The sequence below is a fragment of the Melospiza melodia genome, chromosome 1 (genome assembly GCF_035770615.1).
Source record: "Melospiza melodia melodia isolate bMelMel2 chromosome 1, bMelMel2.pri, whole genome shotgun sequence".
NCBI classification, from domain to species: Eukaryota; Metazoa; Chordata; class Aves; order Passeriformes; family Passerellidae; genus Melospiza; species Melospiza melodia.
The window spans coordinates 39,129,481-39,151,902 of record NC_086194.1 but is presented as its reverse complement, the minus strand read 5'-3'; the positions used below and the strand labels follow the sequence as shown (position 1 = coordinate 39,151,902).

At 39.0% G+C, this 22,422-nt stretch overlaps 1 protein-coding gene across 10 annotated transcripts in view; it reads left to right on the top strand.

Annotated features, from left to right (window-relative positions):
• The window catches only part of THRB (thyroid hormone receptor beta), a 156,388-nt gene that overhangs the window by 97,087 nt on the left and 36,879 nt on the right, over window positions 1-22,422 (top strand). For 9 of the 10 annotated variants that reach the window (XM_063154534.1, XM_063154516.1, XM_063154507.1 and 6 more), the window contains one exon: window positions 9,769-9,833. In XM_063154534.1, the coding sequence (XP_063010604.1) occupies window positions 9,827-9,833 (7 nt within the window). In that variant the 5' untranslated portion in view covers window positions 9,769-9,826. Of the gene's footprint in view, window positions 1-9,768; window positions 9,834-21,904; window positions 22,353-22,422 lie in introns of those variants that run through there. The other variant, XM_063154490.1, reaches the window with a different exon arrangement.

Sequence of the window (22,422 nt, the reverse complement as noted above, 5' to 3'; positions counted from 1 at the left end):
TCTCCATGACTTCTGTCTGCCCAAAACCAGAAGCAAATGGGCATTTAGATAGTTTTAATACAGTCATATTTTATGACCACTAGCTTATTGCCAGGTAACTTGAAACTTTTTATTTATTTATAATAATTATAAATGTATTGATGTATCTATGAAACATGTGGTTTGTATTTTGAAATTTCAGGGAGAATGTTTGCAGAAAGCCTTCTCCAGTGTGATTCTAATTTTTACTGAAGTCATTGAATTTTTTCTTTTGAAAAATAAGCTTTTGGGTGAACCTCAGAAATAGCAATATAAAGTTTTCCATTTCAAAATATCAATTAAAACCAGGCATGATTTTTTCTTTTTAAATATAGCTGCCTGCTAACCTAATTATATGTCCACCAGTAACCATTAGCATAATTTGACCAAATTTCACATAGCAGTCACATTCTTCCATCGTTCCTTGCTCTCTTTTGAATGTGGCTATCCCTGTGTTCACTGCCTCGTCACGTCACCAAGCCATAGTTAACTCTCAACAGATATCTGTCACTCCATCCTCATAATCATTTAACTTTACATGTTTTTCCCTCCCTTTCTATTAGTCATACTTTTTTGTGTCTCTGGTGTGCCTTCAGGGATGTTTTCTGCTTTACTGCTTGATATAAAGCCTGAACCTACACACCCAGAGATGCCTTGTCCTCTTTTGGTGTGTGTCACACTGTCATCAACCCTCTGGTGCCCTTTTCCCTTGAGCCACTTCTGGAGTGGCAGGCAAAGGCTCCAGGTCTGCCAGTTTGACTTGTGGAAAGGATCTTGCACAGATTCTAACTAGACTTTATTCACCCACCATGGTTCTCGCTGGCTAGGGATACAGATTTTAGAAAACAAGTAACTTCTGGTTCTGGTCTGTTACTTTGATTTTGTTGAAAATCAACTCCTTCAAAATTCTTTCCCAATTATAATTGAGTTTAAGCCATGTATTTCATGTCTGGAATCTGTGTCAAACATTTCAGAATTCGGTGGTTTGGCAATTCAGATATCAGTTTGTAGGAAAAATAGAATCAAATTTGGAAACTCATCAAGTTACACAATAGACAAAACCCATGACACTAAATCCATAGCTGTAAAAGCATCTCTCATTTTGTTTTCCAAGGTTTTCTTCAAACTTCTGTATATTTGCACACTGTAATACAAAGCCTGCAATACAGATAACAATTTTTCATTTAGATTTTTCTTTTCATTTTAGAATTTATTTTTTTCAACTAAGTGGTGATTTTTTGAAGCTCTGGTTAAGAAAAGCAGAAAGCCTAAAGCTGAATTAATTCTGCTGTTCATATCTGAATCCCTGAAAATAGCTCAAACAAATGCCAGTACCAATCTTTAGGGTAATACTTATCCCTATTCAGAGTGACATTTGTAGATTAGAACATACTCATTTCTGCTTCACTGATTTTTTAGGCACATCATATATAAGATGCATTGACAAAATGCATTCGTGTTAACAAGATTCGTCCAGGTACCTCCCCTCTTGACATTTAGAAAATATTCTTTTTCTTTATCCATTCCACTGTAAGGGGGGAAATTCGCCAGTTTCAAGGGAAGTCTTTGAATTTTATTTTCCTTGGGATTAACTGACATCAGTCAGTTGCAGAGTAGGTAGGTAATTCAAGACAGCCTTCATCTAATATACACTTCTAAATGAGTAATAAGAGAAATTAGCTTCGAAGATAAACTGTCCCCTGTTGATATTTCAGGGAGAGCTAATGTTTCCTGAGTCAACAGAACAAAACAGACAAACAAGGCAAGTTTTATGTCAAAGCTGTTGTCTGAATGGAACACCCGTGTGCTGCAGAAAGAACACAAAAGCCATGAAGTATCTCAAAAAACCACAAAATTATCACTCAAATTAGAGATCTTTTTTATAAACCCTCCTCCCTCTCCCCCTTTGCTTTTCTATCATTCTTGGCCCTCCAGGATCCTTGCTCAACTTGATATTTATTCCAGTTGGTAGAGGTCTTTGTGAATTAAGGCTTAAATCTTTAATGATAGAAACATCCCTTAATTCACAGTTGCAGATCAGCAACTCTTTGGCAAAGCTGGCTAGCTCACACAGAAACACTTCCAGGTAAGAAAATCACTCAGGGCAATAAAAGCCTGGTTATCAGAGCAGTGGCTGAACAGGGCTGTCGGCAGTTCTGTGCTCCTCTCATGCCCTCCTGTGTACACATGTAGTAGGTCAAAGCAAAGTGCTGGAGAGCTGACATTTCTGCTCGGGGATGAAGTAAAGTGAAGAGAAGGCTGCAGCCCATTATGCTAACCTAGTGTTAAGCTGAATGTAAGTAGATTTCTTAGAGCCTTTACATCTTAGGGGCAGTCAGCAGCTTCAGATCATAATAATAAGGGATTTGAGATACTCTGGAAATGAGATAACATTACTCATTTCTGTAAGTACAGGGCAAGAGGAGAATTTTCTGCTTGATGCCCAGGTGGTTTAAAGGTAATATTACAGTCTCCATCTGTGTTTTTTCAATGATACTTATGAAACTGCCTTTCTAATCTGTTCAGGCTGCTGGGAGACCAACAGACACGCTAAAATTCTGTTTCTTTTTGCTTGAGAAGAAATGCATTATTATATTTTTCATGCATAATAATTCATTATTATATTTTCCACTTATAAAAAGATCTATTTACTCCAGTGCAGTAAGCCATTAAGTTTTGATGAAATCATAAAAACAACTTTTATCTTGCTTCTGTCTTGCATTACTTTTTTTTGTGGTGCTGGGTCTCTCTTTTTTTTTTTTTTTTCTTTGTAGCTATATTCAAATCAACAGCTTTATGATTCAGGCTGTCCTGCAAACCATATGCCAGATTCAAAGCCTTACTACAATGAGACTATAGGAAGAATTATTTTTTCTGTCTAATTCAGTAGTGTTTGTCCTGCAGATCTGCTTATTGAAACACAAGAGCTTTCAAAAACCTGCTGAACAGTGAATTTACCCTTATCTTTTTTGAGACTTATTGTCTGCATGTAATAATTTTCTGGCTTTTGTGCTATAAAAAAATCTGCTGATGCCTGCACAGAGCTGAGCACGAGTTGAGTCTGTGTGAAGGGGACATTACACAGAATTACTGGACATTCCTATTAAAAAGCTCAGTTGCTCTTTGCTTTTTTGTTCTTATGTTTTGGGATAGACTGCAAATGTTTATACAGATAGTGCACTGTGGTTTTGATTTTATGCTTTATTGCAAGTTTTTGTGTCCTCATGAGCTGAGCTATACTAGCAATAAAAAGCATGAGTCAAAGCCTTCTTCTGAGCTTGTGCCTACAAGCTAGTTCTTATGGGTGCTTTTCATTAAACATATTTGGAAAACTAGATAGATTTTTATTTCTCATGCAATTCACAGTTGTTCATTATGTTTTGCAAGGGAGGAAATACTGCTGCCTCATGATAAATGTATCATGTACCATAAGCCATGGTCTAGTACATTTTATACTGAGTATGTAGAGCTTGCAAAATCCTCTGTACAACTTGCTCCAAAATACTAATTTACTTTGTTGTTAAATATTGCAATATTAAATATTGAAACTAATTTCAAAATTCAGTTAGGCATCAATGCAACCTATGGGCTACCCTGTAATTTTTCCTGATGCAGAATTGCTACTCTGGATTTTTCACTAAAGACAAACTTAAAATGAGAGGAACTTTCACAGAGGGAGTTTACAGAAGAAAATATTCAGATGATACATCCCATAATTCATCACCCCCAAGCCAAGATACGCCCAAGGAAATAAAGGAAGTGACATAACTTGTGGAATGGCAGGGCAAGAGGGGCTGGTGTGGTGTTGGGGCTGTGGCTCTCGCTCTGGCTGTGATGGAGCTTCCCCCCTGTGCCTGGTTCCAAAACCTACATGTTCTGCTATCCCCTCAGTGCCCTCATCTGCTCCCAGGACCTGGGCAGGCTTCCCCTACCCTGTTCCAGGTCTGCCAGCAGCCTGCCCCTCTCCTCAGCCTCCCTGGAGGCAGCCCAGTGCCTGGCAAGGGTTGTGTAAGAGCGTTGTGTAAGAGTGCTGGGATAAGGCAGAGCCATCGGGAGCTGCAGGTAGGGTTACAGGAGGCACTTGTGCCAATGAGCCAGGTTGCCCCATGGTCCTTCCTCTGGCTTTTAGAAGGAGATGTCAAAGAGCAGTCCAGCAAGGAGCTGGGCAGCTTGTCGCTGCTTCTGAAAGGTGCAAAATCCCTTTCCCACCTGTTCCTGCCTTGAGAAGAGACAGGAGGCAGCAGTGCCTGTCCACCCCGTGCAGCTTCTTAGTTTCTTGATGAGTAGGAAGGGAAGCCTGAGGCCTTCCAGAAGGTGTGTGGTTCATGGTATGGACAGGAACCAGGATTCAAACCACAAAATTACCCTGGCCCTGGCTTAGAGGCAGCCACCATTTAAAGCTGAAGCATCAGAATACGGTCAAAAACACCCTCAATCCCCTGGGCAGCACACTCCTGTTAGATAGTCATTGGTTAATCTGATGCATTCCTGTGAAGGAGGAGGCACTTGGTGAAAGTGGGAAAACACACAACTACACTGATTAATGCTAATTGATTAATTGCCTTTCATTATGGAAAAAATAAGGATGTGCAGTAACTGGCAATATGGCTAGACAGTGCTTCTGTTTTGGAGAGCAGAGCCTGAGAATTAATTTGAAATATCACCTATTCAGACCGGAGAATCTCAAGATTCCAAAGATGTCTCTTTTTAAAAATTTATTTAGGACCAGTATAAGAATATTATTTTCCTGGAGCAAGGCTGTAGATCTGAAATAATACTCGATATCAAGATGCAGTATGCATTTTGCTGCTTTCATTTGAGGTAGCCAATGCAATCATGAGGACTATCTTGTTTAAAAAAAAAAAAAAAAAAAAAAAAAAAAGAAGAAAAAGCAGGGTATAATGCCAGTGATGGAGAAGGAGCACAGTGCTCAGTCTGCTGCTGAGACTCTCTAGCAGGGAGGTCATGCGGGATGTGAGATAGCAGCCTCTGAATTGATGCTGCAGCACTCAGGGACTGTGACTCAGAGCCATGAGACCTTGGGTAGCTCTTTTGTGGGCAAATAAGTGCTCAACACACAAAAGATAATCTAACAAAGCCTGCTCCCTGCTCCCTGTGACGTTAGCAAAGCTTAGCCATAAAAATTGTGTCACTTCTGGCAAGAAAGGGGCTTACTCGGCAGTGTCCGTAAAGACCCCCAGACATTCCTGGCCTGATGTAGTGGAGACTCGTCTGTGACTCATCCTCATCCTTCCCTTCGTGCGTGCTCACATACTTATTAGCTGTAGACTCTTAAAAACATCTTAAACAACTATGCCTTCAAGAGGAACTGGCTACAATTAATGTAGGCATCACTTAATACTCTTGCTCGTGTGAAGTAGAAGTTGTGTTGTGCCTTCAAAAGGCTGTGCTATGAATGTGCCAGAATGGATAAATAATTCTGTATATCCACAATGTTTCCATCTATGGGCCACATTCCTTGGAAAGAAAGTAGGAAATTGCTTCTGGCATATAAAATGTAGTGTAAAAGCATCCTTTAGCAAAGATCCCAAGACATTTGGGAAGATTATTAAAATCATAAAAGATTTTAATTATCACTATGATTTTAATTATTATTTATTATGGTTTAAATTAATGGTTTAAATAATCATAATGATGATTAAAATCATCATCACAAAGCAGGTATTACAAATGGGCTCAGTTACTGTGTATCTTTTGGTGGTTGCTAAATTGACCTAGTGGAGATGTCAGATGGGTGAGATGCTGTACATCTACAGCAACATCAAGACCTGCTCCAAGAAACTTTGTCTCTAGGCAGGTGTGAGGAGAAAAAGAGGATGCACACTCTCCATTTTAAACCACGGCACTCTAAAAGACTGCCAAAGCCAGATATGTTAGTGTAATGCTTCAAAACAAAAGACCAGCTTTTCTTACAGTTATTTTGTAATTAGTTTTTTTACACAAGTGACAGCTGCTTTTATGCCAAGTCCTAGTCTCATCAGGGAAAATGGCAAAACTCCCAGGATAACTAGAATTTTTCTCTTTGTACAGAATTCATTGAAGAACATTGTATTTATTCTTTTTTTACCGTCTTTTTTAATAGATTGGTGCAAAACCAATAATTTTAGGTTTAGTAAGTAATTATTTACAGAAGGAGCAGAATTTTTGTTTAAAACACTCAATTGTTTGCTTCAAATATGCTTGTGTGTCAATGAGTCACTAAACCACAATTAAATTCTGGGAAATGGCTTATTGTTGAGGTTCACAACATCCCATGACGTGGTGGGAAGGGTCAGAGTCTGATTTTAATTGGAGGCCTGATCTAAATTTATATCCTCTCAAATTTGGATTGAAAAACTCTGAAGGATTTTGAAGTTCCACAAGATGTCAGCAGCAAAAAGAATGACCTCTGGTTGTGTGGTTTGTACACGGAAATATCAAACAGAGTATTTGCTCTTCCCTTATAAGATTAAAGAGATTCCATCTTGTCTAGAAGCCCAGATGAAGTCTTGGGTGGCTTGCTTGGGAGAAAAGATGAGGTAAAAGCCCATTGTTACACGTATACTGGAGGATATTTTACCAGTTCACAAGACTTGTTAGGGTTGGAAGGGACTTCTGGAGATCATCCAGTCCAACCCCTCAGCCAAGGTAGGGTCATCTAGAGCAGGTTACAGGTGACACAGGAACGTGTCCAGGTGTGTTTTAAATGTCTCCGGAGAGGGAGACTCCATGGCTTCCCAGGGTAGCATGTTCCAGTGCTCTGCATCCCTCATGTAAAGAAGTTTCTTCTGTAAAACTTTAGTAGGTTTTGCATTGTGTTTGCTTTGCAAAGAGAATGAACATTATATCCTGAAATCAGTAATTTCCATTCAATATAATATATTACAGGGAGAAATTATTTCAGATTACTAGGAAATTAGAAAGGACAAAATAAATTGGGAAGTGGTCACGGTTCCAAGCCTGTCAGAGCTCCTAGAGCCCGAGGCAATGCTGTCAGGCACGTGGAGCCATCCTCAGAATCACAGAATCTGCTGAATTGGAAGGAACCCATCAGGATCACATTCCTGGAGTAGTCCGGGGCAGGGCCAGGAGCTGGAATTCGACGATTCTTGTGGATCCCTTCCAGCTCTGGATATTCTATGTTTGGGTTTTTTCCTACTTTTTTATTAGGGAGAGGGTGTGTACGTGTGTTTGTATCTTGTGGGGGTATTTTGTGTGTTGTTGTTTGCTGGGTTTTTCTTGGTTCTTTATTGTTCGGTTTTGTTTGCTTGTGTTTTCGTTTTTTTTTAAATCATGAACAATTCCGACGTTTGGAGTAGCAACTAATTTAATTTAAAGCTATACGCCGACGTGCCCGGTTTAGTCAAGGAGGAGGGGGGGTGATGGAGAAGCCCGGGAATGGCGCTCCGGGCCGCGCCGCGGGCCGCTCCCGTACAGCCGCCAGGGGCCGCTGCCGCGCCGCGCCTCGGGCGCGCTCTGCCTGAGGGAGGGCGGGGAGGCCGCGGCTCTGACCGGAGCCCCTTCCCTGCCTTGCCGCGCTTCCCGGTGCCCTTTCCCTGCCGCGCTGCTTGCCCTGTGCCTCCCGGCCCTCGGTGGGCGCGGGGCACGGCCCTGCCTCACAGCCCATCTCGATAGCGGCGCGCGAAGCGGCGCCCGGGCTCGGGGCGTCCCGGCCGCCCCGCGTGTAGCTGAGCGGAGCCCCGGGCGTGGGAGCGGCCCGCAGGCCGCTGAGGGGCTGAGGTGGAGCGGCGTGGCCGCGTCCCGGCTGCATTAATTCACCCCGCTCACCTGCTCTCTCGTTCTGACCCCTGCCTAACACAGCAGATGTGCCCGATGTTCAGGCCGCTGCTAGGGGAGGATATTTATTCCAATGGAAAGGCTCCCTGTGTGAGGAAACAGGGAGCTGTGGCACTGAATGGATGGAGAAAAATAAAATCCATAGGTTTGTTAATAAAAACCAGTTTCTTACCATGAAATGGTGATCAGGACAATTTAAGAGAGGTTCTACTTCCTCTAAAATGTCACTTCCACACTAATGTTAAAAGAGAGGTGCTTTCTGTTCAGAGAATCACAGAATCAGCAAGGTTGGAAGAAGCCTTTTAGATTATCCAGTCCAAACATCAACCCAGAACTACCACTGTAACCACTAAATCACTAAGCCACATCATCCAGCACCAGACCCAGATGCCTCTTAAACACCTCTGGGGATGGTGACTCCACAACCTCTGTAGACAACCTATTCCAATAGGTGTACATATTTCCAATAGGTGAAAAACTTTATGTAATATCTCATCTGAGTCTCCCCTGTCTCAGCTGAAGGCCTTTCTCTCTGATCCTCTCAGTGCAGTCACACCTCCCTACATTCTCCTTTTGGGTAGTTGTAGAGAGGGATGAGGTTCCCCCTGAACCTCCTCCAGGCTAAACAACCCCAGCTCCCTCAGCTCTTCCCCACAGAACATGTTTTCTTCACAAGCCTTGTTGCCCTTCCCCATAGGACATGTTTTCTTCGTGAGCCTTGTTGCCCTTCTCTGGACATGCTGCAGCACTTCAATGATCTATTTAAAGTGAAGCAAAACTCACCCAAACCTGAACACAGTATTTGAGGTGTGGCCTCACCAGTGCTGCTGAATAAGGGGGGTGTTCCAGAGAGCAACTCTATTCTCAGGCTAGTTTTCTGCAAGCAGTATTGGGGTCACTTGTAGGCCTGGGATTTCTTATTTAAAAATTCTAATGAGATCTTGTCTCTATTCTGGAGTAATGCCTTTAGGATTGTCTCTGCTTGGGTTGGACTGTTGGAGCTTAGACTAGGGAGTGAGCTGGGATCATCTAGCTGGGCACTGTGTTTTGGGCAGGGATGGCTGAACAAGGGCATGCTGCCTGTGATGCCTCCATGAGAAAAATGTGAGGGCTAGTATAAATACCAACACAGCCAAAGGATGTCCTCATAACTGGTATCCATGACTTTCTCTCCTGGCACTAAATTAACTTGCAGGGCTTTGATCTTTGCTACCAAGCAGAAAAAGAGTATAGTTAGTGTGTGTGTGTGTGCATGTGTATAGACGTATGAAAGGGTGACACAATCTAAATATCAAAAACAAGACTTTAAAATGCCAGATTCAGTTCTTCACAGATGCAGATGTCTTGTTAATAAAATAGAGGATGCCATTGTTCAAAAGTGTTAAGTACATGTAAATTAGTTTTCTACCATATGAACAAAATTATAATTTACATCTCAGAACTTTGTAAAAGTCAGCAGACTTTTGGGTTTCAAATGACTGAGTAAGAATTGGTGTAACCGTGACAGATAATTTCTAATCCCTTTGAATCCTCTTGGTTTTACTGAACCTGAGAGTAATGGTATATGCATATCATTAGAAACTGTAAAGTAGAAGCCAATTAGCTCCTGAGGTCACATATGAGACTTAGAGGAACTTCTGCAGAAAAAATAATGGAAAGTATTCCATGAAATGCACAAAAGCATTATTTACTTTTTTTAGCATCAATAGGCATAGACTTTTGGACATTGTTTCCAAATCCCTGTTAACCACTGCTCCTCCATGTTTTGGACTTGATTTACATTTGTTGCCTCATGCAGCTAAGCAAAGTGCTTTGAATTCAAAGTGTTAAGCCATCAGACATTGGCCATGCTATTCAAGATCCAGAAGGTTCCACCTTGGTTAAATGTTAATGGTATTCTGCAGATGAGCATTTATGAATATATTACATGGATTTTTTCCTTTTTTTTGGCAGGTGATATTGGTGACAGAAGAAGGACAAGAATGATTACATATCCATAACTCCCAGCAGTATGTCAGGTAATCATATTTAATAAGAATATCTGGGCAATGTTTCTTGCCTTTCTGGAGTGATTATTGCTAAATATTTATTGAAAAATGCTTCTTTAACAATTTCTGAATTCACTGAAATTGAAATTTGTTGAAATTCTGCATTCATTCACCATAAGTGCTGGGAATTGAACTCTTTCCTCCATCCAGAGCACAGAGATGTGGGACACAGAGTAATCTTCCCCAATAGTTTTGAAACTTTCATTGTCCTTGGTTTGCCTTCTGGAACCCAGTTGGGTTTTGTTCTGAATGCACATTCAGAACAACTTCAGCTATCCTGCAGAAGCTGCCTGCATAGGAACAGTTTCTGCTGAGTATCCTGGCCTAAGTTATTTCATAACATGGACATATCCCCTGAGCTTCAACCTGAGACAGTCAAATTTATTTTACATTTGTTGCAAAGTACACTTCTGAGAATTATTGACTAGGTTTGCAGGTGGGCTGAAGATCCAGAGTTGACATGGCCAGTAACCATTTTAAGCCTGCTTAACCATCTTATCCCTGCCAGTTGCAGAGCATCTGAAGGTTACACATAAATTAGCTGTGTCAGAACCCCCATGTATCTAATCCCTGAACAGTGTCTAGAAAGACATGCTTATTATGTGGAGATTGTATAGAAGGCCAGAGAATTTCAGACTTCCAGAATTTGCTTTAGTATTCATCAATTTCCCCAAGAAAATGTTCTACTGATAGTGTTTGTCAATGTGAATTTCGAGAGCCAAATGCATAAATGGGACCTTTTAAAAAGCTGCAAAATACAGCATGTGCTACATAGGAAAAGTCATCACTAACAAGACTGTATTCCCAGTGTTCTGCTCAAAGGAGAGTTTATTTTTACTTGACTATGCAGATCAACTTTCTTTTCCTTTTGCCTAGAAGGCTCCCATCCATTTGTATCGGCCAGCAAGGGGTAACAGCTGCATTCACCAACAAAGATGGTCTTCTGATTTTAGGTTTCTAGATATGAGGTGGAGGGGGAAAGAAACAGAGTATTATGTAAATACAAGCTTTCATAGTAAACCCTATTATTTGATAGTATGAAAAGGCGTGTCTTTTTGTGGTTACTTTGCTGCCCATTGAAGCAGAGACAAATATAAGAAGGAAGCAGAGAGCAATGAGGCATTTTGTGGAATGAAGTGGAATATTGACCCGTGGCCGGTGTGTCAGGCTCTGACTTGGCATCACTGCCACATGAGGATTGGGAATGAGTTTGTGTCCTTAGGCTGCATTGGCAGGCCCTGCTAGAGTGGTTTTGCATTGTCCTGCAGGCATTCTGGGCATGGTGATTTCATTTGGCAAATACCTGTTTTGGAAGAATTTGAAGCACTGGCATGTAACTTGGTCTCTTTCAACTCTCTGTTGTGCTCTCCCCTGTGTCACGCTAAACTGTGTTTTATGGCATTTTACTACAGGGCTTGACGTTGCTGTGGTTTTGGAGGGAGCAGTTAATAGCTTCTGCTGAGTGATGGCAAGAGATGAGGAAGGAAACACAGTGTACCCACTTTATCCTCACCTTCTCTGCTGGATCTGTGGCTTCCTGTGGAGGGTGGGTTTGTGGAGATTTTCCACTAGCATTCTAATCAGTCCTGTCTCCCTGGACTTGCCCCTGGCAGGGCAGCTCTGCTAAGCTGAGAGAAACACAAAGCCTGATTGGAAGGACCTATATTTTCTGCATTTCTTTTGACAGAAGTCAGCAGAGCAAATATGTGCAAAGAACATTATCATCAAGCAAAAAAATAAATGTTGAGATGGAGATGACTGTTTGTACAGCTGTAGATGTCCATCACTTTTCATTATGAGCAGTTCGTATTTTCTGTTTCTGATTATAGGAATGACATTCTCTACATGAGTGTAAATGTGAAGAGAAATATGGATGAAATGAAAGACTTTCAAACTGTATAAAAACTTCATAAATACCATGATCCAGAGCCAGACAAGAGTCCTTTTCTAATGAATGATAATGGAAGTTTAGATTCTGTTACTGAGTCACTGGAATATGGGAGCAGAATCTAATACGAAACCAAACCAGCTGGCTAAAATAACAGGCTGTATTATTCTGTGGTTTTGATAGATAATTTTTCCTCCCCATATGTTATGTTTCTACTGCAGTATGTATTTTCCACTTGTAGGCACTGCCTGAAAGCCTTCAGGTTCTAGTGCAATCTAGAGAAGTTTTTCTGGCAGGAGTTTGTAGAATTTGACTGACAGTAAAACCAGTCTTTAGTGCATTTGCAAGATAAAAAATTTGTCCTCATCTTTCTTACAGCCCCTTCAGGTACTAAAAAGCCACAGTAAAGTCTCCCAGAGCTTTCCCTCTTCAAGGCTAAACAGTTTCAACTTTTTCAAGCTTTCATTATAGGAGAGGTTTTGATTCTTGTGATCATCTTGGTGGCCCTCTTCTGGACTCACAAGTCTATGTCCTTCCCGTTCTGAGGAACCCAGAGCTGGATGCAGTGTTCCAGGTGGGGTCTCATGAGAGAGGAATAGAGGGGCAGAATCTCCTTCCTTGCTCTGGTGGCCACACTGCTTTGGATGTAGCCCATGGTGTGATTGGTTTTCTGGGCTGCAACAACAGTGTTCATCAGCAGTTTTACAGTTGACATCAACAGTTACTGCCCACAGAGTAATGTCTGAGAAAAAAAAAATTATCAGCATAATAAAATTAGTACTATCTTAGCAATAAGAGCAGGTTCTTTCATGTGCATACATTTGCACGATTGAATAGTAAAGAAGTTGGAAAGTATTATTTTCTCATTGAGAAAATAAAATAAATAAACAAGTATGTAAAATAATTTTTAAAGTTCTTTCTATTTTAGCATTGTTATGAAGCTTCTGGTTTAGCATCACTATTCACTGGCCATAACTGTCACTGAAGGCTCCCTTCTGTACATTTTCTCCCAAAATGCAGGACAAATCTTGAGACATATTTTCATCTTACTTTATTTACTACAGTGCAAACTGAAGAAGAAATTCAAGAAAGGGTTCTAAAACCTAGAAAATAGTATTTGTAGAATGTAGTAAATCTCATAATGTTTACTTTCATGGCAAATGAATAGAGAATGTAAAGAGTGTAATAGTGGTTCCAGTAAAACCTGCAGCAGTTCTTCCACTGATTTCAGTAAGGCTGGGGTTTTACTCTGCTTTTACTTGGGATCTTCAAAATCAACCCAGTCATTGTCTTCTACTCATATATCCACACTGTTCTATTTGGTAATGACTGTAAAGTTAGATCAAGATAGGAATTATAATAAAATTAAGTGCTTACATTGGGGAATATAATTTAAATGTCATAAATGCATATTTTCAGAAAGTAGAATTTAATATGCAACGTTTCTTGAAACAGGTCCCTCATTTGGAGAAGAAATTAATCAGCTTTCATGCAACAAATCCATTTGAAAACCAGTGTCTCAAAGGGTGTTGCACATAGTTTCCAAGAACTGGGAAAAGTAATAGAATAGGAAAGGTACCACATTTTCTTCATGAGTCTTTTCACTGTAATGCCCTGTAAACTTGGCATTAATTCAGGCAGAGAGCAGTTTATTGTTTAACATCAGCTGAGAAATTATTTCTCCCAAATTTCTATAATGATTTTCCTAGGATAATTTAATTTGACATACATCACTGTCTGACACTTCTTTGCCTGCCAGACCATGATAAAATCCGACTAACTCAAGTGTATTATTTCTTTTAAGTAATGGACTTTTAGGAGGATGGTAAATACTTTAATATAAGGTTTTGTTATGCCAGGATTCAGCAGCTTTGTAATGAGCTTTTGGGGATTTTCAAAAGGTTAACAAGATTTATATTGTGGGATGTTTTTGCATGAAGCTATGAATCACTCCATGATGGCTCTTATTACTTAGAAGCGCATTTCTGAATATGCAGTTTAAAAATATCACACTTGCTAAGTTCTAGGTTACAGACACTCTGGGTTATTTTTTTGGTTCAAAAATTTAATATTTTTAAAAGTGCTTTGTAAAAGTGCTGTATAAATACAAAAGCCGAGTAGTCTGGGAAACATTTTTTAATGTTTCAAATTTTATGCAATTCTTTCATATGTTATATTTTCTTTCCAACTTACGAATACCTGCTGCTTTTTTCCTCAAAAGATCACACATTTTCAAAAAAAAAAAAGAGGGGAGGGGGATCTGATTAGATTTCACAAAGAACAGAGAGAACAAACTTTTTTTGTAGTAGCAGTATTTTTTTTAGTTTTGTAGCATTTGCTAGTCATTTTAGGTATATTTCATTATGTTAATGCTGATATGTTTGTTCTGTTTTCTTTTTAATGATCTATCAGTATATTTAGTCCCTTTCTATAGTAGTTTTTTTTAAGCCAGAGCTGTTTCTTTTAAAAACTCATTTTTCTGAAATTCATTTCTGTTGGGAGCAGACTGTTGTGTTTTAAATTTTGAGTGTAATTCTTAGACTGTGTAGTTGTCTTTCACTACTGACATCAGGTAAAGGAGAGCTGCAAAGTGCTGTCAGTATAAAATGTACTTGTTCACTTTGCAGGCAAGAAGCTTTTAGAATAGTCATTTAAAAGGAGTAAAATGTCCTTCTGTTTTTTTCTAAGTCTTCTCCAATAGCCTATAAAATAAAGCAGTTTGCTGTGCTTGCCACAGGAGTTACAGCCTGCCATTCTATGATCTTGAAAAGCCCGACCACAGCTGCTGTTAATTCTCCTGATAACTGTATGTCAGACCAATCAACTTATAACATTTGTACTTGGTATTGATCCCTATACATAGAGAGGACTTTAATTTTTTTTTGTGCCAATTGTAAAGCTGTTGGTAAATTGTGGGATCACAATTTACCCCACTCGGGCATTTTCCGGTTATTTCCATATGAAAATACCTTCTACATTCACTAAATGCACTTCTCATTAAGTTCTTTAAAAGCATCAGATTTGCTGCAGTGCTATCTTAAAAAAAGACAAATGTTTAAGGAAATTTGTAAGTGTTGTCATACACAAAGGCCTTTCACTATTGCTTTATTGTGTTTCTGAAAATGGTTTAGATCTGTACCAAGCTTGAGTTTATTTGAAGTTAAAAGAATTCTCTCCTCACATCCAAGTTTGTCTTTCTTACTGAAGAAGCTTTGGCTGCATTGTTTGGGCAAACCTCATTTGTTTATTTACCTTTTTTGTCTATAACAAATTGCATATTTGTCAAGACTGCTAGTTTTAGTACCTTTTTTTGTTTTACCTGGCCATTACTCAAACCTCAGTCCTTCAATGGGAGGTGTTATTTCAAGATATCTCTTTAAGCAGTTTTAGAACGAAAATAACTTGAACTGTTTCACCCCCTTGAAAAAAGAAAAAGCTTCAATTATGTGCTTGTGTCCCCAGGATTTTGTTAGCAAGCAGCAGCCAAATGTACACTCCCCAGTGGGAGGAAATGGAAGGTCTAATGAGAGATTAGGGGAAGACCATGTGCATTAATTTGAAAGCTCATGAGGAAAGTAATATTCAGAATCAGGATTTCAGAAAAATGTGGCAGTGATCTAAAGTGATTTGTAGAAGTGATTTGAATGATTTACTAAATGGTTTCACTGTAACTTCCTTGTTTTTAAAGATGTGTTTTATGTATTTTGAGCCATATTCTGAAAATGGTGTTTTGTCTTCTCACTTTTATTTTAGTAGGTTCCCAGGCATTACAAATATTATCTAACACAACATGAAGAGAGTAAACATCCATTAACATTCCCATATTCACACAAAGAGTAGTCTGTAAAATGAGCCCTGGAGAGGTGGATTGCTGTCTGTGGGGGACTAAATCAATGCTGTTTTAAAACAGGGAGGTGGTTCTTCACATGAAGACAGACACTGGGATTCCTTGCTAGAGGGGGCTGTGAATACAAAAAATGTACTCAAGAGTAGACTGGGGTGTAGTTCAAAGAGAGATCCAGTGGGTATTGCTGCATTTTAGAAAGGCCACAAGGGCTCAGTCAGTCCCTCGGGCTGAGGAATAGCTGGGGATTGAGAGGCTCTTGGTGGGAGCTCTCATATGTGCAGGCTTTGTTCTTACTCTTCCCTGGGTATCCATGTATGACTCCTGTTGGAGAGCAGCAGCCAGGTGAGCCCTGTGGTTCAGCTATAGCTTCTTCTCAGAAAAACTCCCTCCCATGTGCTGGACAGAACTGTGAGAGGAAAGAATGCAATTTATAGCATCGATGTGGCTGTATTGGTTAGCACCACCATTCTAGTTCCAGGGTATGTCCTGGTATTTTACTGCTTTTTCCCATATAGCTTTTGTCATTCATTTCTTTTGGTAAGTTTGTTTTATCTGGAGCTGCTACAAGATTCTGTTTTGGTCCATACAATTCCTGTTCATTTCTCAAAGGACAGGTTTTCAGAGAGCTCTTTACATACCAAAAACCCTGAACAATTTGCTTCTCTGTGCTCAGAACCTGCCTCTGGTTAACTTACAGATGAACTGCCAGGTTCTTTTGGATATTCTTTTTCTCTGATTAATTTTTTCTCATGTTTTGAAATTTGAGCGTAATGTTAACCCCAGCTCTTGATGAGATAAGTGTATGTGTAATATTGCTTTAAAAGTTAATGGAAATTTAGCATGTTTTTAAAAAGTGATTGCACTGATTCACAGAGGAGCTCATTAAGATGTATCAAGAACAAGGATAAAGCTATTACACTCCTTATTACAAGTTTCCTAATATTGCCTTTCTTACACATTAGAAACTGTTTACAAAGTTTATTGTAATTATCTGTGCACTCTTCTTTCCTAGTGATTTAATACTTGTCCAAAAGATTGGAAATACTGAAATTTAATCTTTAAATCCATATTCTAAAATGTAATATTTAAATATTTTATAATATTGCCACAGCTAAAGCAAGTAGCAGGACAACGAGCCTGGATTAAATAACCCTGGCTGTTTACTTCTACAAGCATACACATATGCACATGTTTCTGAAATATTGAAAATCATCTAATGGACATTGTTCATTCTACCTGCTACAGTTCCTTTTACTCTACAATTTTTTTATAGGCATTGTAATTTTTATATTTTAAAAATTCAGGAAAGAAATCACATGTTCTCAAAGGTTTTATTTAGCACATTTGCAGAGGCAAAATTTGCATATTTAAGAAGAGTCTGGCTTGTCTTTGTGAGCTGAGCTCCATCCTTCTGCTTATTCAGTGATCATATGAGCCTAGTTTAAAAGTTGTGAAACTCAATTCTGAAGTGTTTCCCTGTTTTATAAGGAAGCATAAGGACAAAGTGCTCTGCTCTTTTCTTGGGAGAAAATGGAAGGATAGGAGATAAACGAGGAAGATGAGAGAAGAAGAAAAATAAATGAGAGAAAATCCTGTGAACTGACAGCAAGATTAATGAGAAGAAATGGAACCTTAGCCTTGGCTGACACAGATGATTTTGTCTTTCCCAGCACAAACACACATGAAAACTTTACATGCTTTTACTTATAGTTTGTGGGGTTTAAAATGATGGAACAAGGTATGAATCAGGTGTTAACTTTACTGGGGACATGTCCTTTAATTGTAGCTTGGTTGCTTTTTTCTTTTTTTCTCTCAAGTCATCAAGTAAAAATCCTCTAGTTTTATTGGTCTGGGTCCATACAAAGCTAGGCTGCTTCATCAACCTACTGTGCACCCCTCAGTCCTAATCCTGATTACATTTGCCTTAGTTGATCTCTCTGAAGCCAACCTACTTCAGTGTCCTTATATGCTTGCACTTCAAGGGCAAAACACAAAAACAAAAAAAAAAAAACAAAAAACAAAAAAAACCCCAAAAAAAGGCAAACAAAAAAAAACAAACAAAAAACAAAAAAACCTGTAAAGTGTTTTTGTCTTTGCTGCTCTTTTTTCAGTAAACCTCAAATATCCAAAAAGGCAAAACTTTATTATGTACGTTTGCAATCAAGTAAGTTAATGGCAATTCAGAGATCTCCAAGCTGGTTTGCTAATTGCCCCTGTTTTGGTCAGCTGCAAATTGAAATACTGTATAGAGAGAATTTTCTGTGGAAATTCTGCTGTGAGCAGTTTTGGAACGTAAAATAATTTTTTGTTGTTAGAGGAAGTGTCTTTGTAACTGGGAAAACAGCAATCCTCTGACTTTCCAGAACTGTTAATTTACCTTTTGTCTAAGTGATAGCCTGTTGCTGAGGGTGAAAAATAAATGTTTGCACTCCCCCAAAAAGTGTGAGCAATGTAGTCAGTCTCTGAGGAGCAGGCACTGATTGCCTCTGTGGTCATAGCAGCTTTCGTCACCAGTGGATCTAGCTGTTTACTGGAACTACTGTGGTATAAAGCAATAACAGAAATAATGGTAATGCAAATCCAGCCTTGATTGCAACAGGGCAGATCCCAAGCAAGGAAAATTAGTGTAGCTCTCAGGGCACAGCAGGGGGAATTTCATGCAGTGCCTCTGGGGTTGTTGTGAGCATGGGGAACAGGCACTCTTTCAGTGTGGTTTTTGGTCTTATTTTGTGCACTCTGAGTTTTTGTCAGGATTAAAGTTCAGGTTGGTATCCAGCTCATTCCAGCAGGAAACACTGTCTTCCTGGCTGGCTGGCTGGCTGGCTACCACCTTCCATCTTTCTGGAGATACTACTTAATGTCTCTCTTCGCTTGGGTTATATTAAAAATGGTAGAGCTTTTTGTATATTGCTTCTGTTGGCAGATACTGGTAGAAAATTGGGAAAAAAGACCACATAACTGAGATGAAAACAAATAAATTGTTCCATATTTTTTCTGTAGTCCTTTATATATTGACATTCAGATAACACTGCATGCCTGAGAATAGGCCAACCTTTACAATTACCATTAAGGAGTATTTGCTTTGGCTTGTAATAAAAGAATTCTTAGGGATTCCCCTTGCCTATTCTTTTAGGTAAGCTTAACGGGCAGTTCATCTGCTAAAAGTTTTCTTCTTCTGTAAAAACAAACTTGCCTTTAAAAAAACCTTCTGATGGGAATTTGAGGAAGTCTTTTGACCTGTTGACTGCTGAGATGCCAGTTATTGCTACAGTGTGCATTTTGAAATTGTTTGGTGATACCTTGATGAGAAGAGCTCTGGCCCTGCTTGTTAGTTCCTCTTAACTCAGAAATGGGTCCTGTGGTTTTTAGTCATGGTTCATCCCAGAAGGCTGTACTGCTTCCTGCCTTGATTATACCTGTTTTAACAGTAGCTAGAGGGAGAGAGAGATGCTTCTCTTCCAGGTAAGAAGTGGAGACAAAATTACATTATCATCCTTTATCAAAGATCTTGGGTTGACAAGGCCAAGAGCAGATGCAGGAGATTTCAAGTGGTTTTGTTTGTTTGTTTGTTTGTTTGTTTTTGCTAAAAAGGAAAAAAAAAAGGTTTTGAGAAATTCAGGCAGTATATGTTAGAGCTAATGGAGTAGAATAAATAATGTAGTCTTCTCATGAAAATAATTTAACGTTATAATAAGAAGAATAGTAATTTAAGACATAAACATCCACTGTACCTCAGTATAGGAAGTACCAGAAGAGAAGACAAAATATAAGAGCCTTCAGTGGTAGTTCCTTGCAACTTAATCTTTGACTAGCAAAACTTGAATGTGTAATGTCCCTGGTGACTGAGGAGAATTTGTGAAATAAAGTGGAAACTTGTAAAATTAAATGAACTGTAACTAACATGGCAGGCAAAATAGTGAGACAAATTTCAGAGGGAACTAAAAGGAAAAGAGAGCATATAGCTTCTTGATGTTTGGCTAGCTTTGGTAAACTGTGCCTGGGTAAATTGCAAATGATGGAAACTGTAATAGAATCAATTTCTCCTCATAGTTTAAATGTGTCTATAATCATATTTCAAAGTCCCATGGATGCTTTACTAACAAAGAAATTGGAAGATTTGTAGATTTGTTTTGATTTTATTTTTTAAGTTATGAAGGCTTTTGGAGTTCCTTGTTAAAGGTAAAAATCTATAAGCCTCGTGTGACACCTTCTCTGAATCCTTGAGGAACAGAATTTTTACCATAGTCATGAATATATGGGTTTTGGTTAAAATCAAAAGTAACACAAATCCTCACAGGCTAAAAGACAGCAAAGATGCCCTTTAATATCAAAGATAAATTTGAGGAAAATATATAGAAATTTTTGCCTAATTAGATTGAACAGCCTGGATTATGAATCACTGATCTTGAAGACTAATAGCAAGACCTGAGTACCTGAGGATACAACTGACTTGTCTAAACAAGGTCAAGAATTGTGTTGCATCACTGGCCTGCTCAAGGAGCTGACAAAACATGGATCTATTTATGAGTGCATTATAGAAATGCCAGTATTTTTAATATGTATATTGCACATGCCTGACTCTCACATTTGAGAAGATGCAATGTCATCCACATAGGGAGATAGTTAGGGTGTGAAGGAACTTAAGGGAGAGCAGCCTTCTGCTGAACCAAGTACACTGTTTGAGGTTATGCAAAGTCTAGAGGAAGGGTGGCTTGTAGTGCACAGTTCCTCTTTGTGCCACAGAAAATGAAGTGTGTAAGTTCAGATCTTAGAGGGAAGTTCTCAGTTCCCAGAGGAACTTATCAGAGAAACCCTATCTCTTTCTCTGTACTTAAACTTATGAATTCAAGAGAATATAAAAGTGTTCAAATTATGAAAAAAAGTTTTATATTCTATTCTTTTTATATTTTTTAAATTGCCTAGTATTTCTGGGTTACTTTCACTATTCTATTTTAAACTGATTATCCTCCTACAAGTGATATTCTCTTGCCATATTACCTGCATTTAGAATTAGTTTTTAATTTTACTTACAAAATGAAGTCTGAACTAAGAGCAGATCTATAAAGCTGGAAGTAAGTAGGTAAGAGCAAATTATGTAGGTAACTTACCTGCCCTTTGCATTGAAGTCCATGATGCCTGGTACATTACTGATGTCCAGCTGAGATACAGTCAGTAGAAGAAACAGACTTGTAGCTGCAAATGTCAGGTGAGCTTGTATTCTTAGCAGCAAAAAGGTGTTTACATCTAAAATTAAATAACATACTCAGGAAAGGTGTATGTACATACAGGAATTAAAGTAGGATAACAGTATTTAAAACTAACCATGATTAAGTTTTCTGAATTTGTCCTGTAATAACAATATTCCGCTTAAGAGAAGTCCTAAGACAAAGGATTCAGAAGCAGCAATATTATGATAGAACTGGTAACGGAAATCCCAATTTACTTTGAATCATTTTTTTCTGGAAATTAATGATTTGGCATTCCCTTACTAATATGTTGCTTTACTGAGTGAAATGCATGTAAAATTGACTCTTAGGTTGATTAGAACAGCAGAATCTTACTTTGATTAAAACCACTGTGGGTATCAGTCATCAGATGTCTGGAATTTGCTATTTTCTTTATGCAAGTTAAACAGTTTTTTTTGTATTTGAATTTTGTTACATATAATATAAAATAAAACCATTTCTTAAATACTGATTATGATCTTTGTTGGGTCATTTCTACTGATTTTAGTTTTGCTCTCTAGAAATAGAAATTGGACTACATTTAGTTTTACAAAATTTTCAGCTAGTGGTATCTCAGTTTCTTCTATACCAAAGAATAAGCTATGACCAGTTAGATAAAATCATGCAGCTTTGGTATTGTTCATTATCCACACTGCAGCCAAATGTCCTTGCTCCTGAGATAAAATTAGCACCTCTGATACTCCACTGTGACCACAGGCGGAGAAAGGCAGTAGGTAGCAAAAGCGGAACTGCTAAGCATGCCCACATAAGAATGTCACACTTAGGTAACTGAGTGTCCCTCAGGTCAGCCTACGATAAGAGCAAAGTCAAACAAGGCTGAATCCTTGATGTTTTGTGTTTTAAGTATCTGAAAATTGTTCACGACCAGCCTCGACCTACAAGACCTCAAATGATCATATGAGCAAGGCAATAAATCGGTGTTAACTTGCCCTGGGGCCCATGTTGTAGTTGTGATGTTGTGAAAGTTGCATCTAGTGTTAGCCTGTCCACATAGATCTGCCTGCTTTTTCAGGATTCTCAGACAGGAAAATTTTATATTCACTTTTACTGAAGGGGAACTATGGTGGCTGAATGGGCATGGCTGAAGGGCTCTGCATCGTATCAGTGCAGTCCAGTGGAGATGCACGGGAATACCACAGCATCAGGAGAGCTGGGGAACCACTTGCTTTCCAAAACTCCACACCTGAGCAAGATTTTGGCAAAGCCAACGGTTTGTAGCCCTGCAGTATTTGCCAAACATCCAGGACGTGGCCTCCCATTGTGGGACAGACTGATTCACCTTCCTGACAGAAATCAGAAATGGAATGTAATGGGCATAACAGAAAATCATTTCTGTAGGAAAAGACACTTCAAAAATTATGATATCCAGAGGAATGGACAGCAGCTTTCGCAATGCCGACATGCTTCAACTTGGACTAGTACAATTTTACAGCCAGGCTATACAAAAGCAAACTTTCAAATCATGTCAAGTGCCCAGGAATACAAAAAAGAAGAAAAAAAGTGTAAAGGTAACTGACATTATCATTCAGAGCACAGCAAATGCTGTATTTAGAAAAAACAAAAAGCAAAATCAGCTTA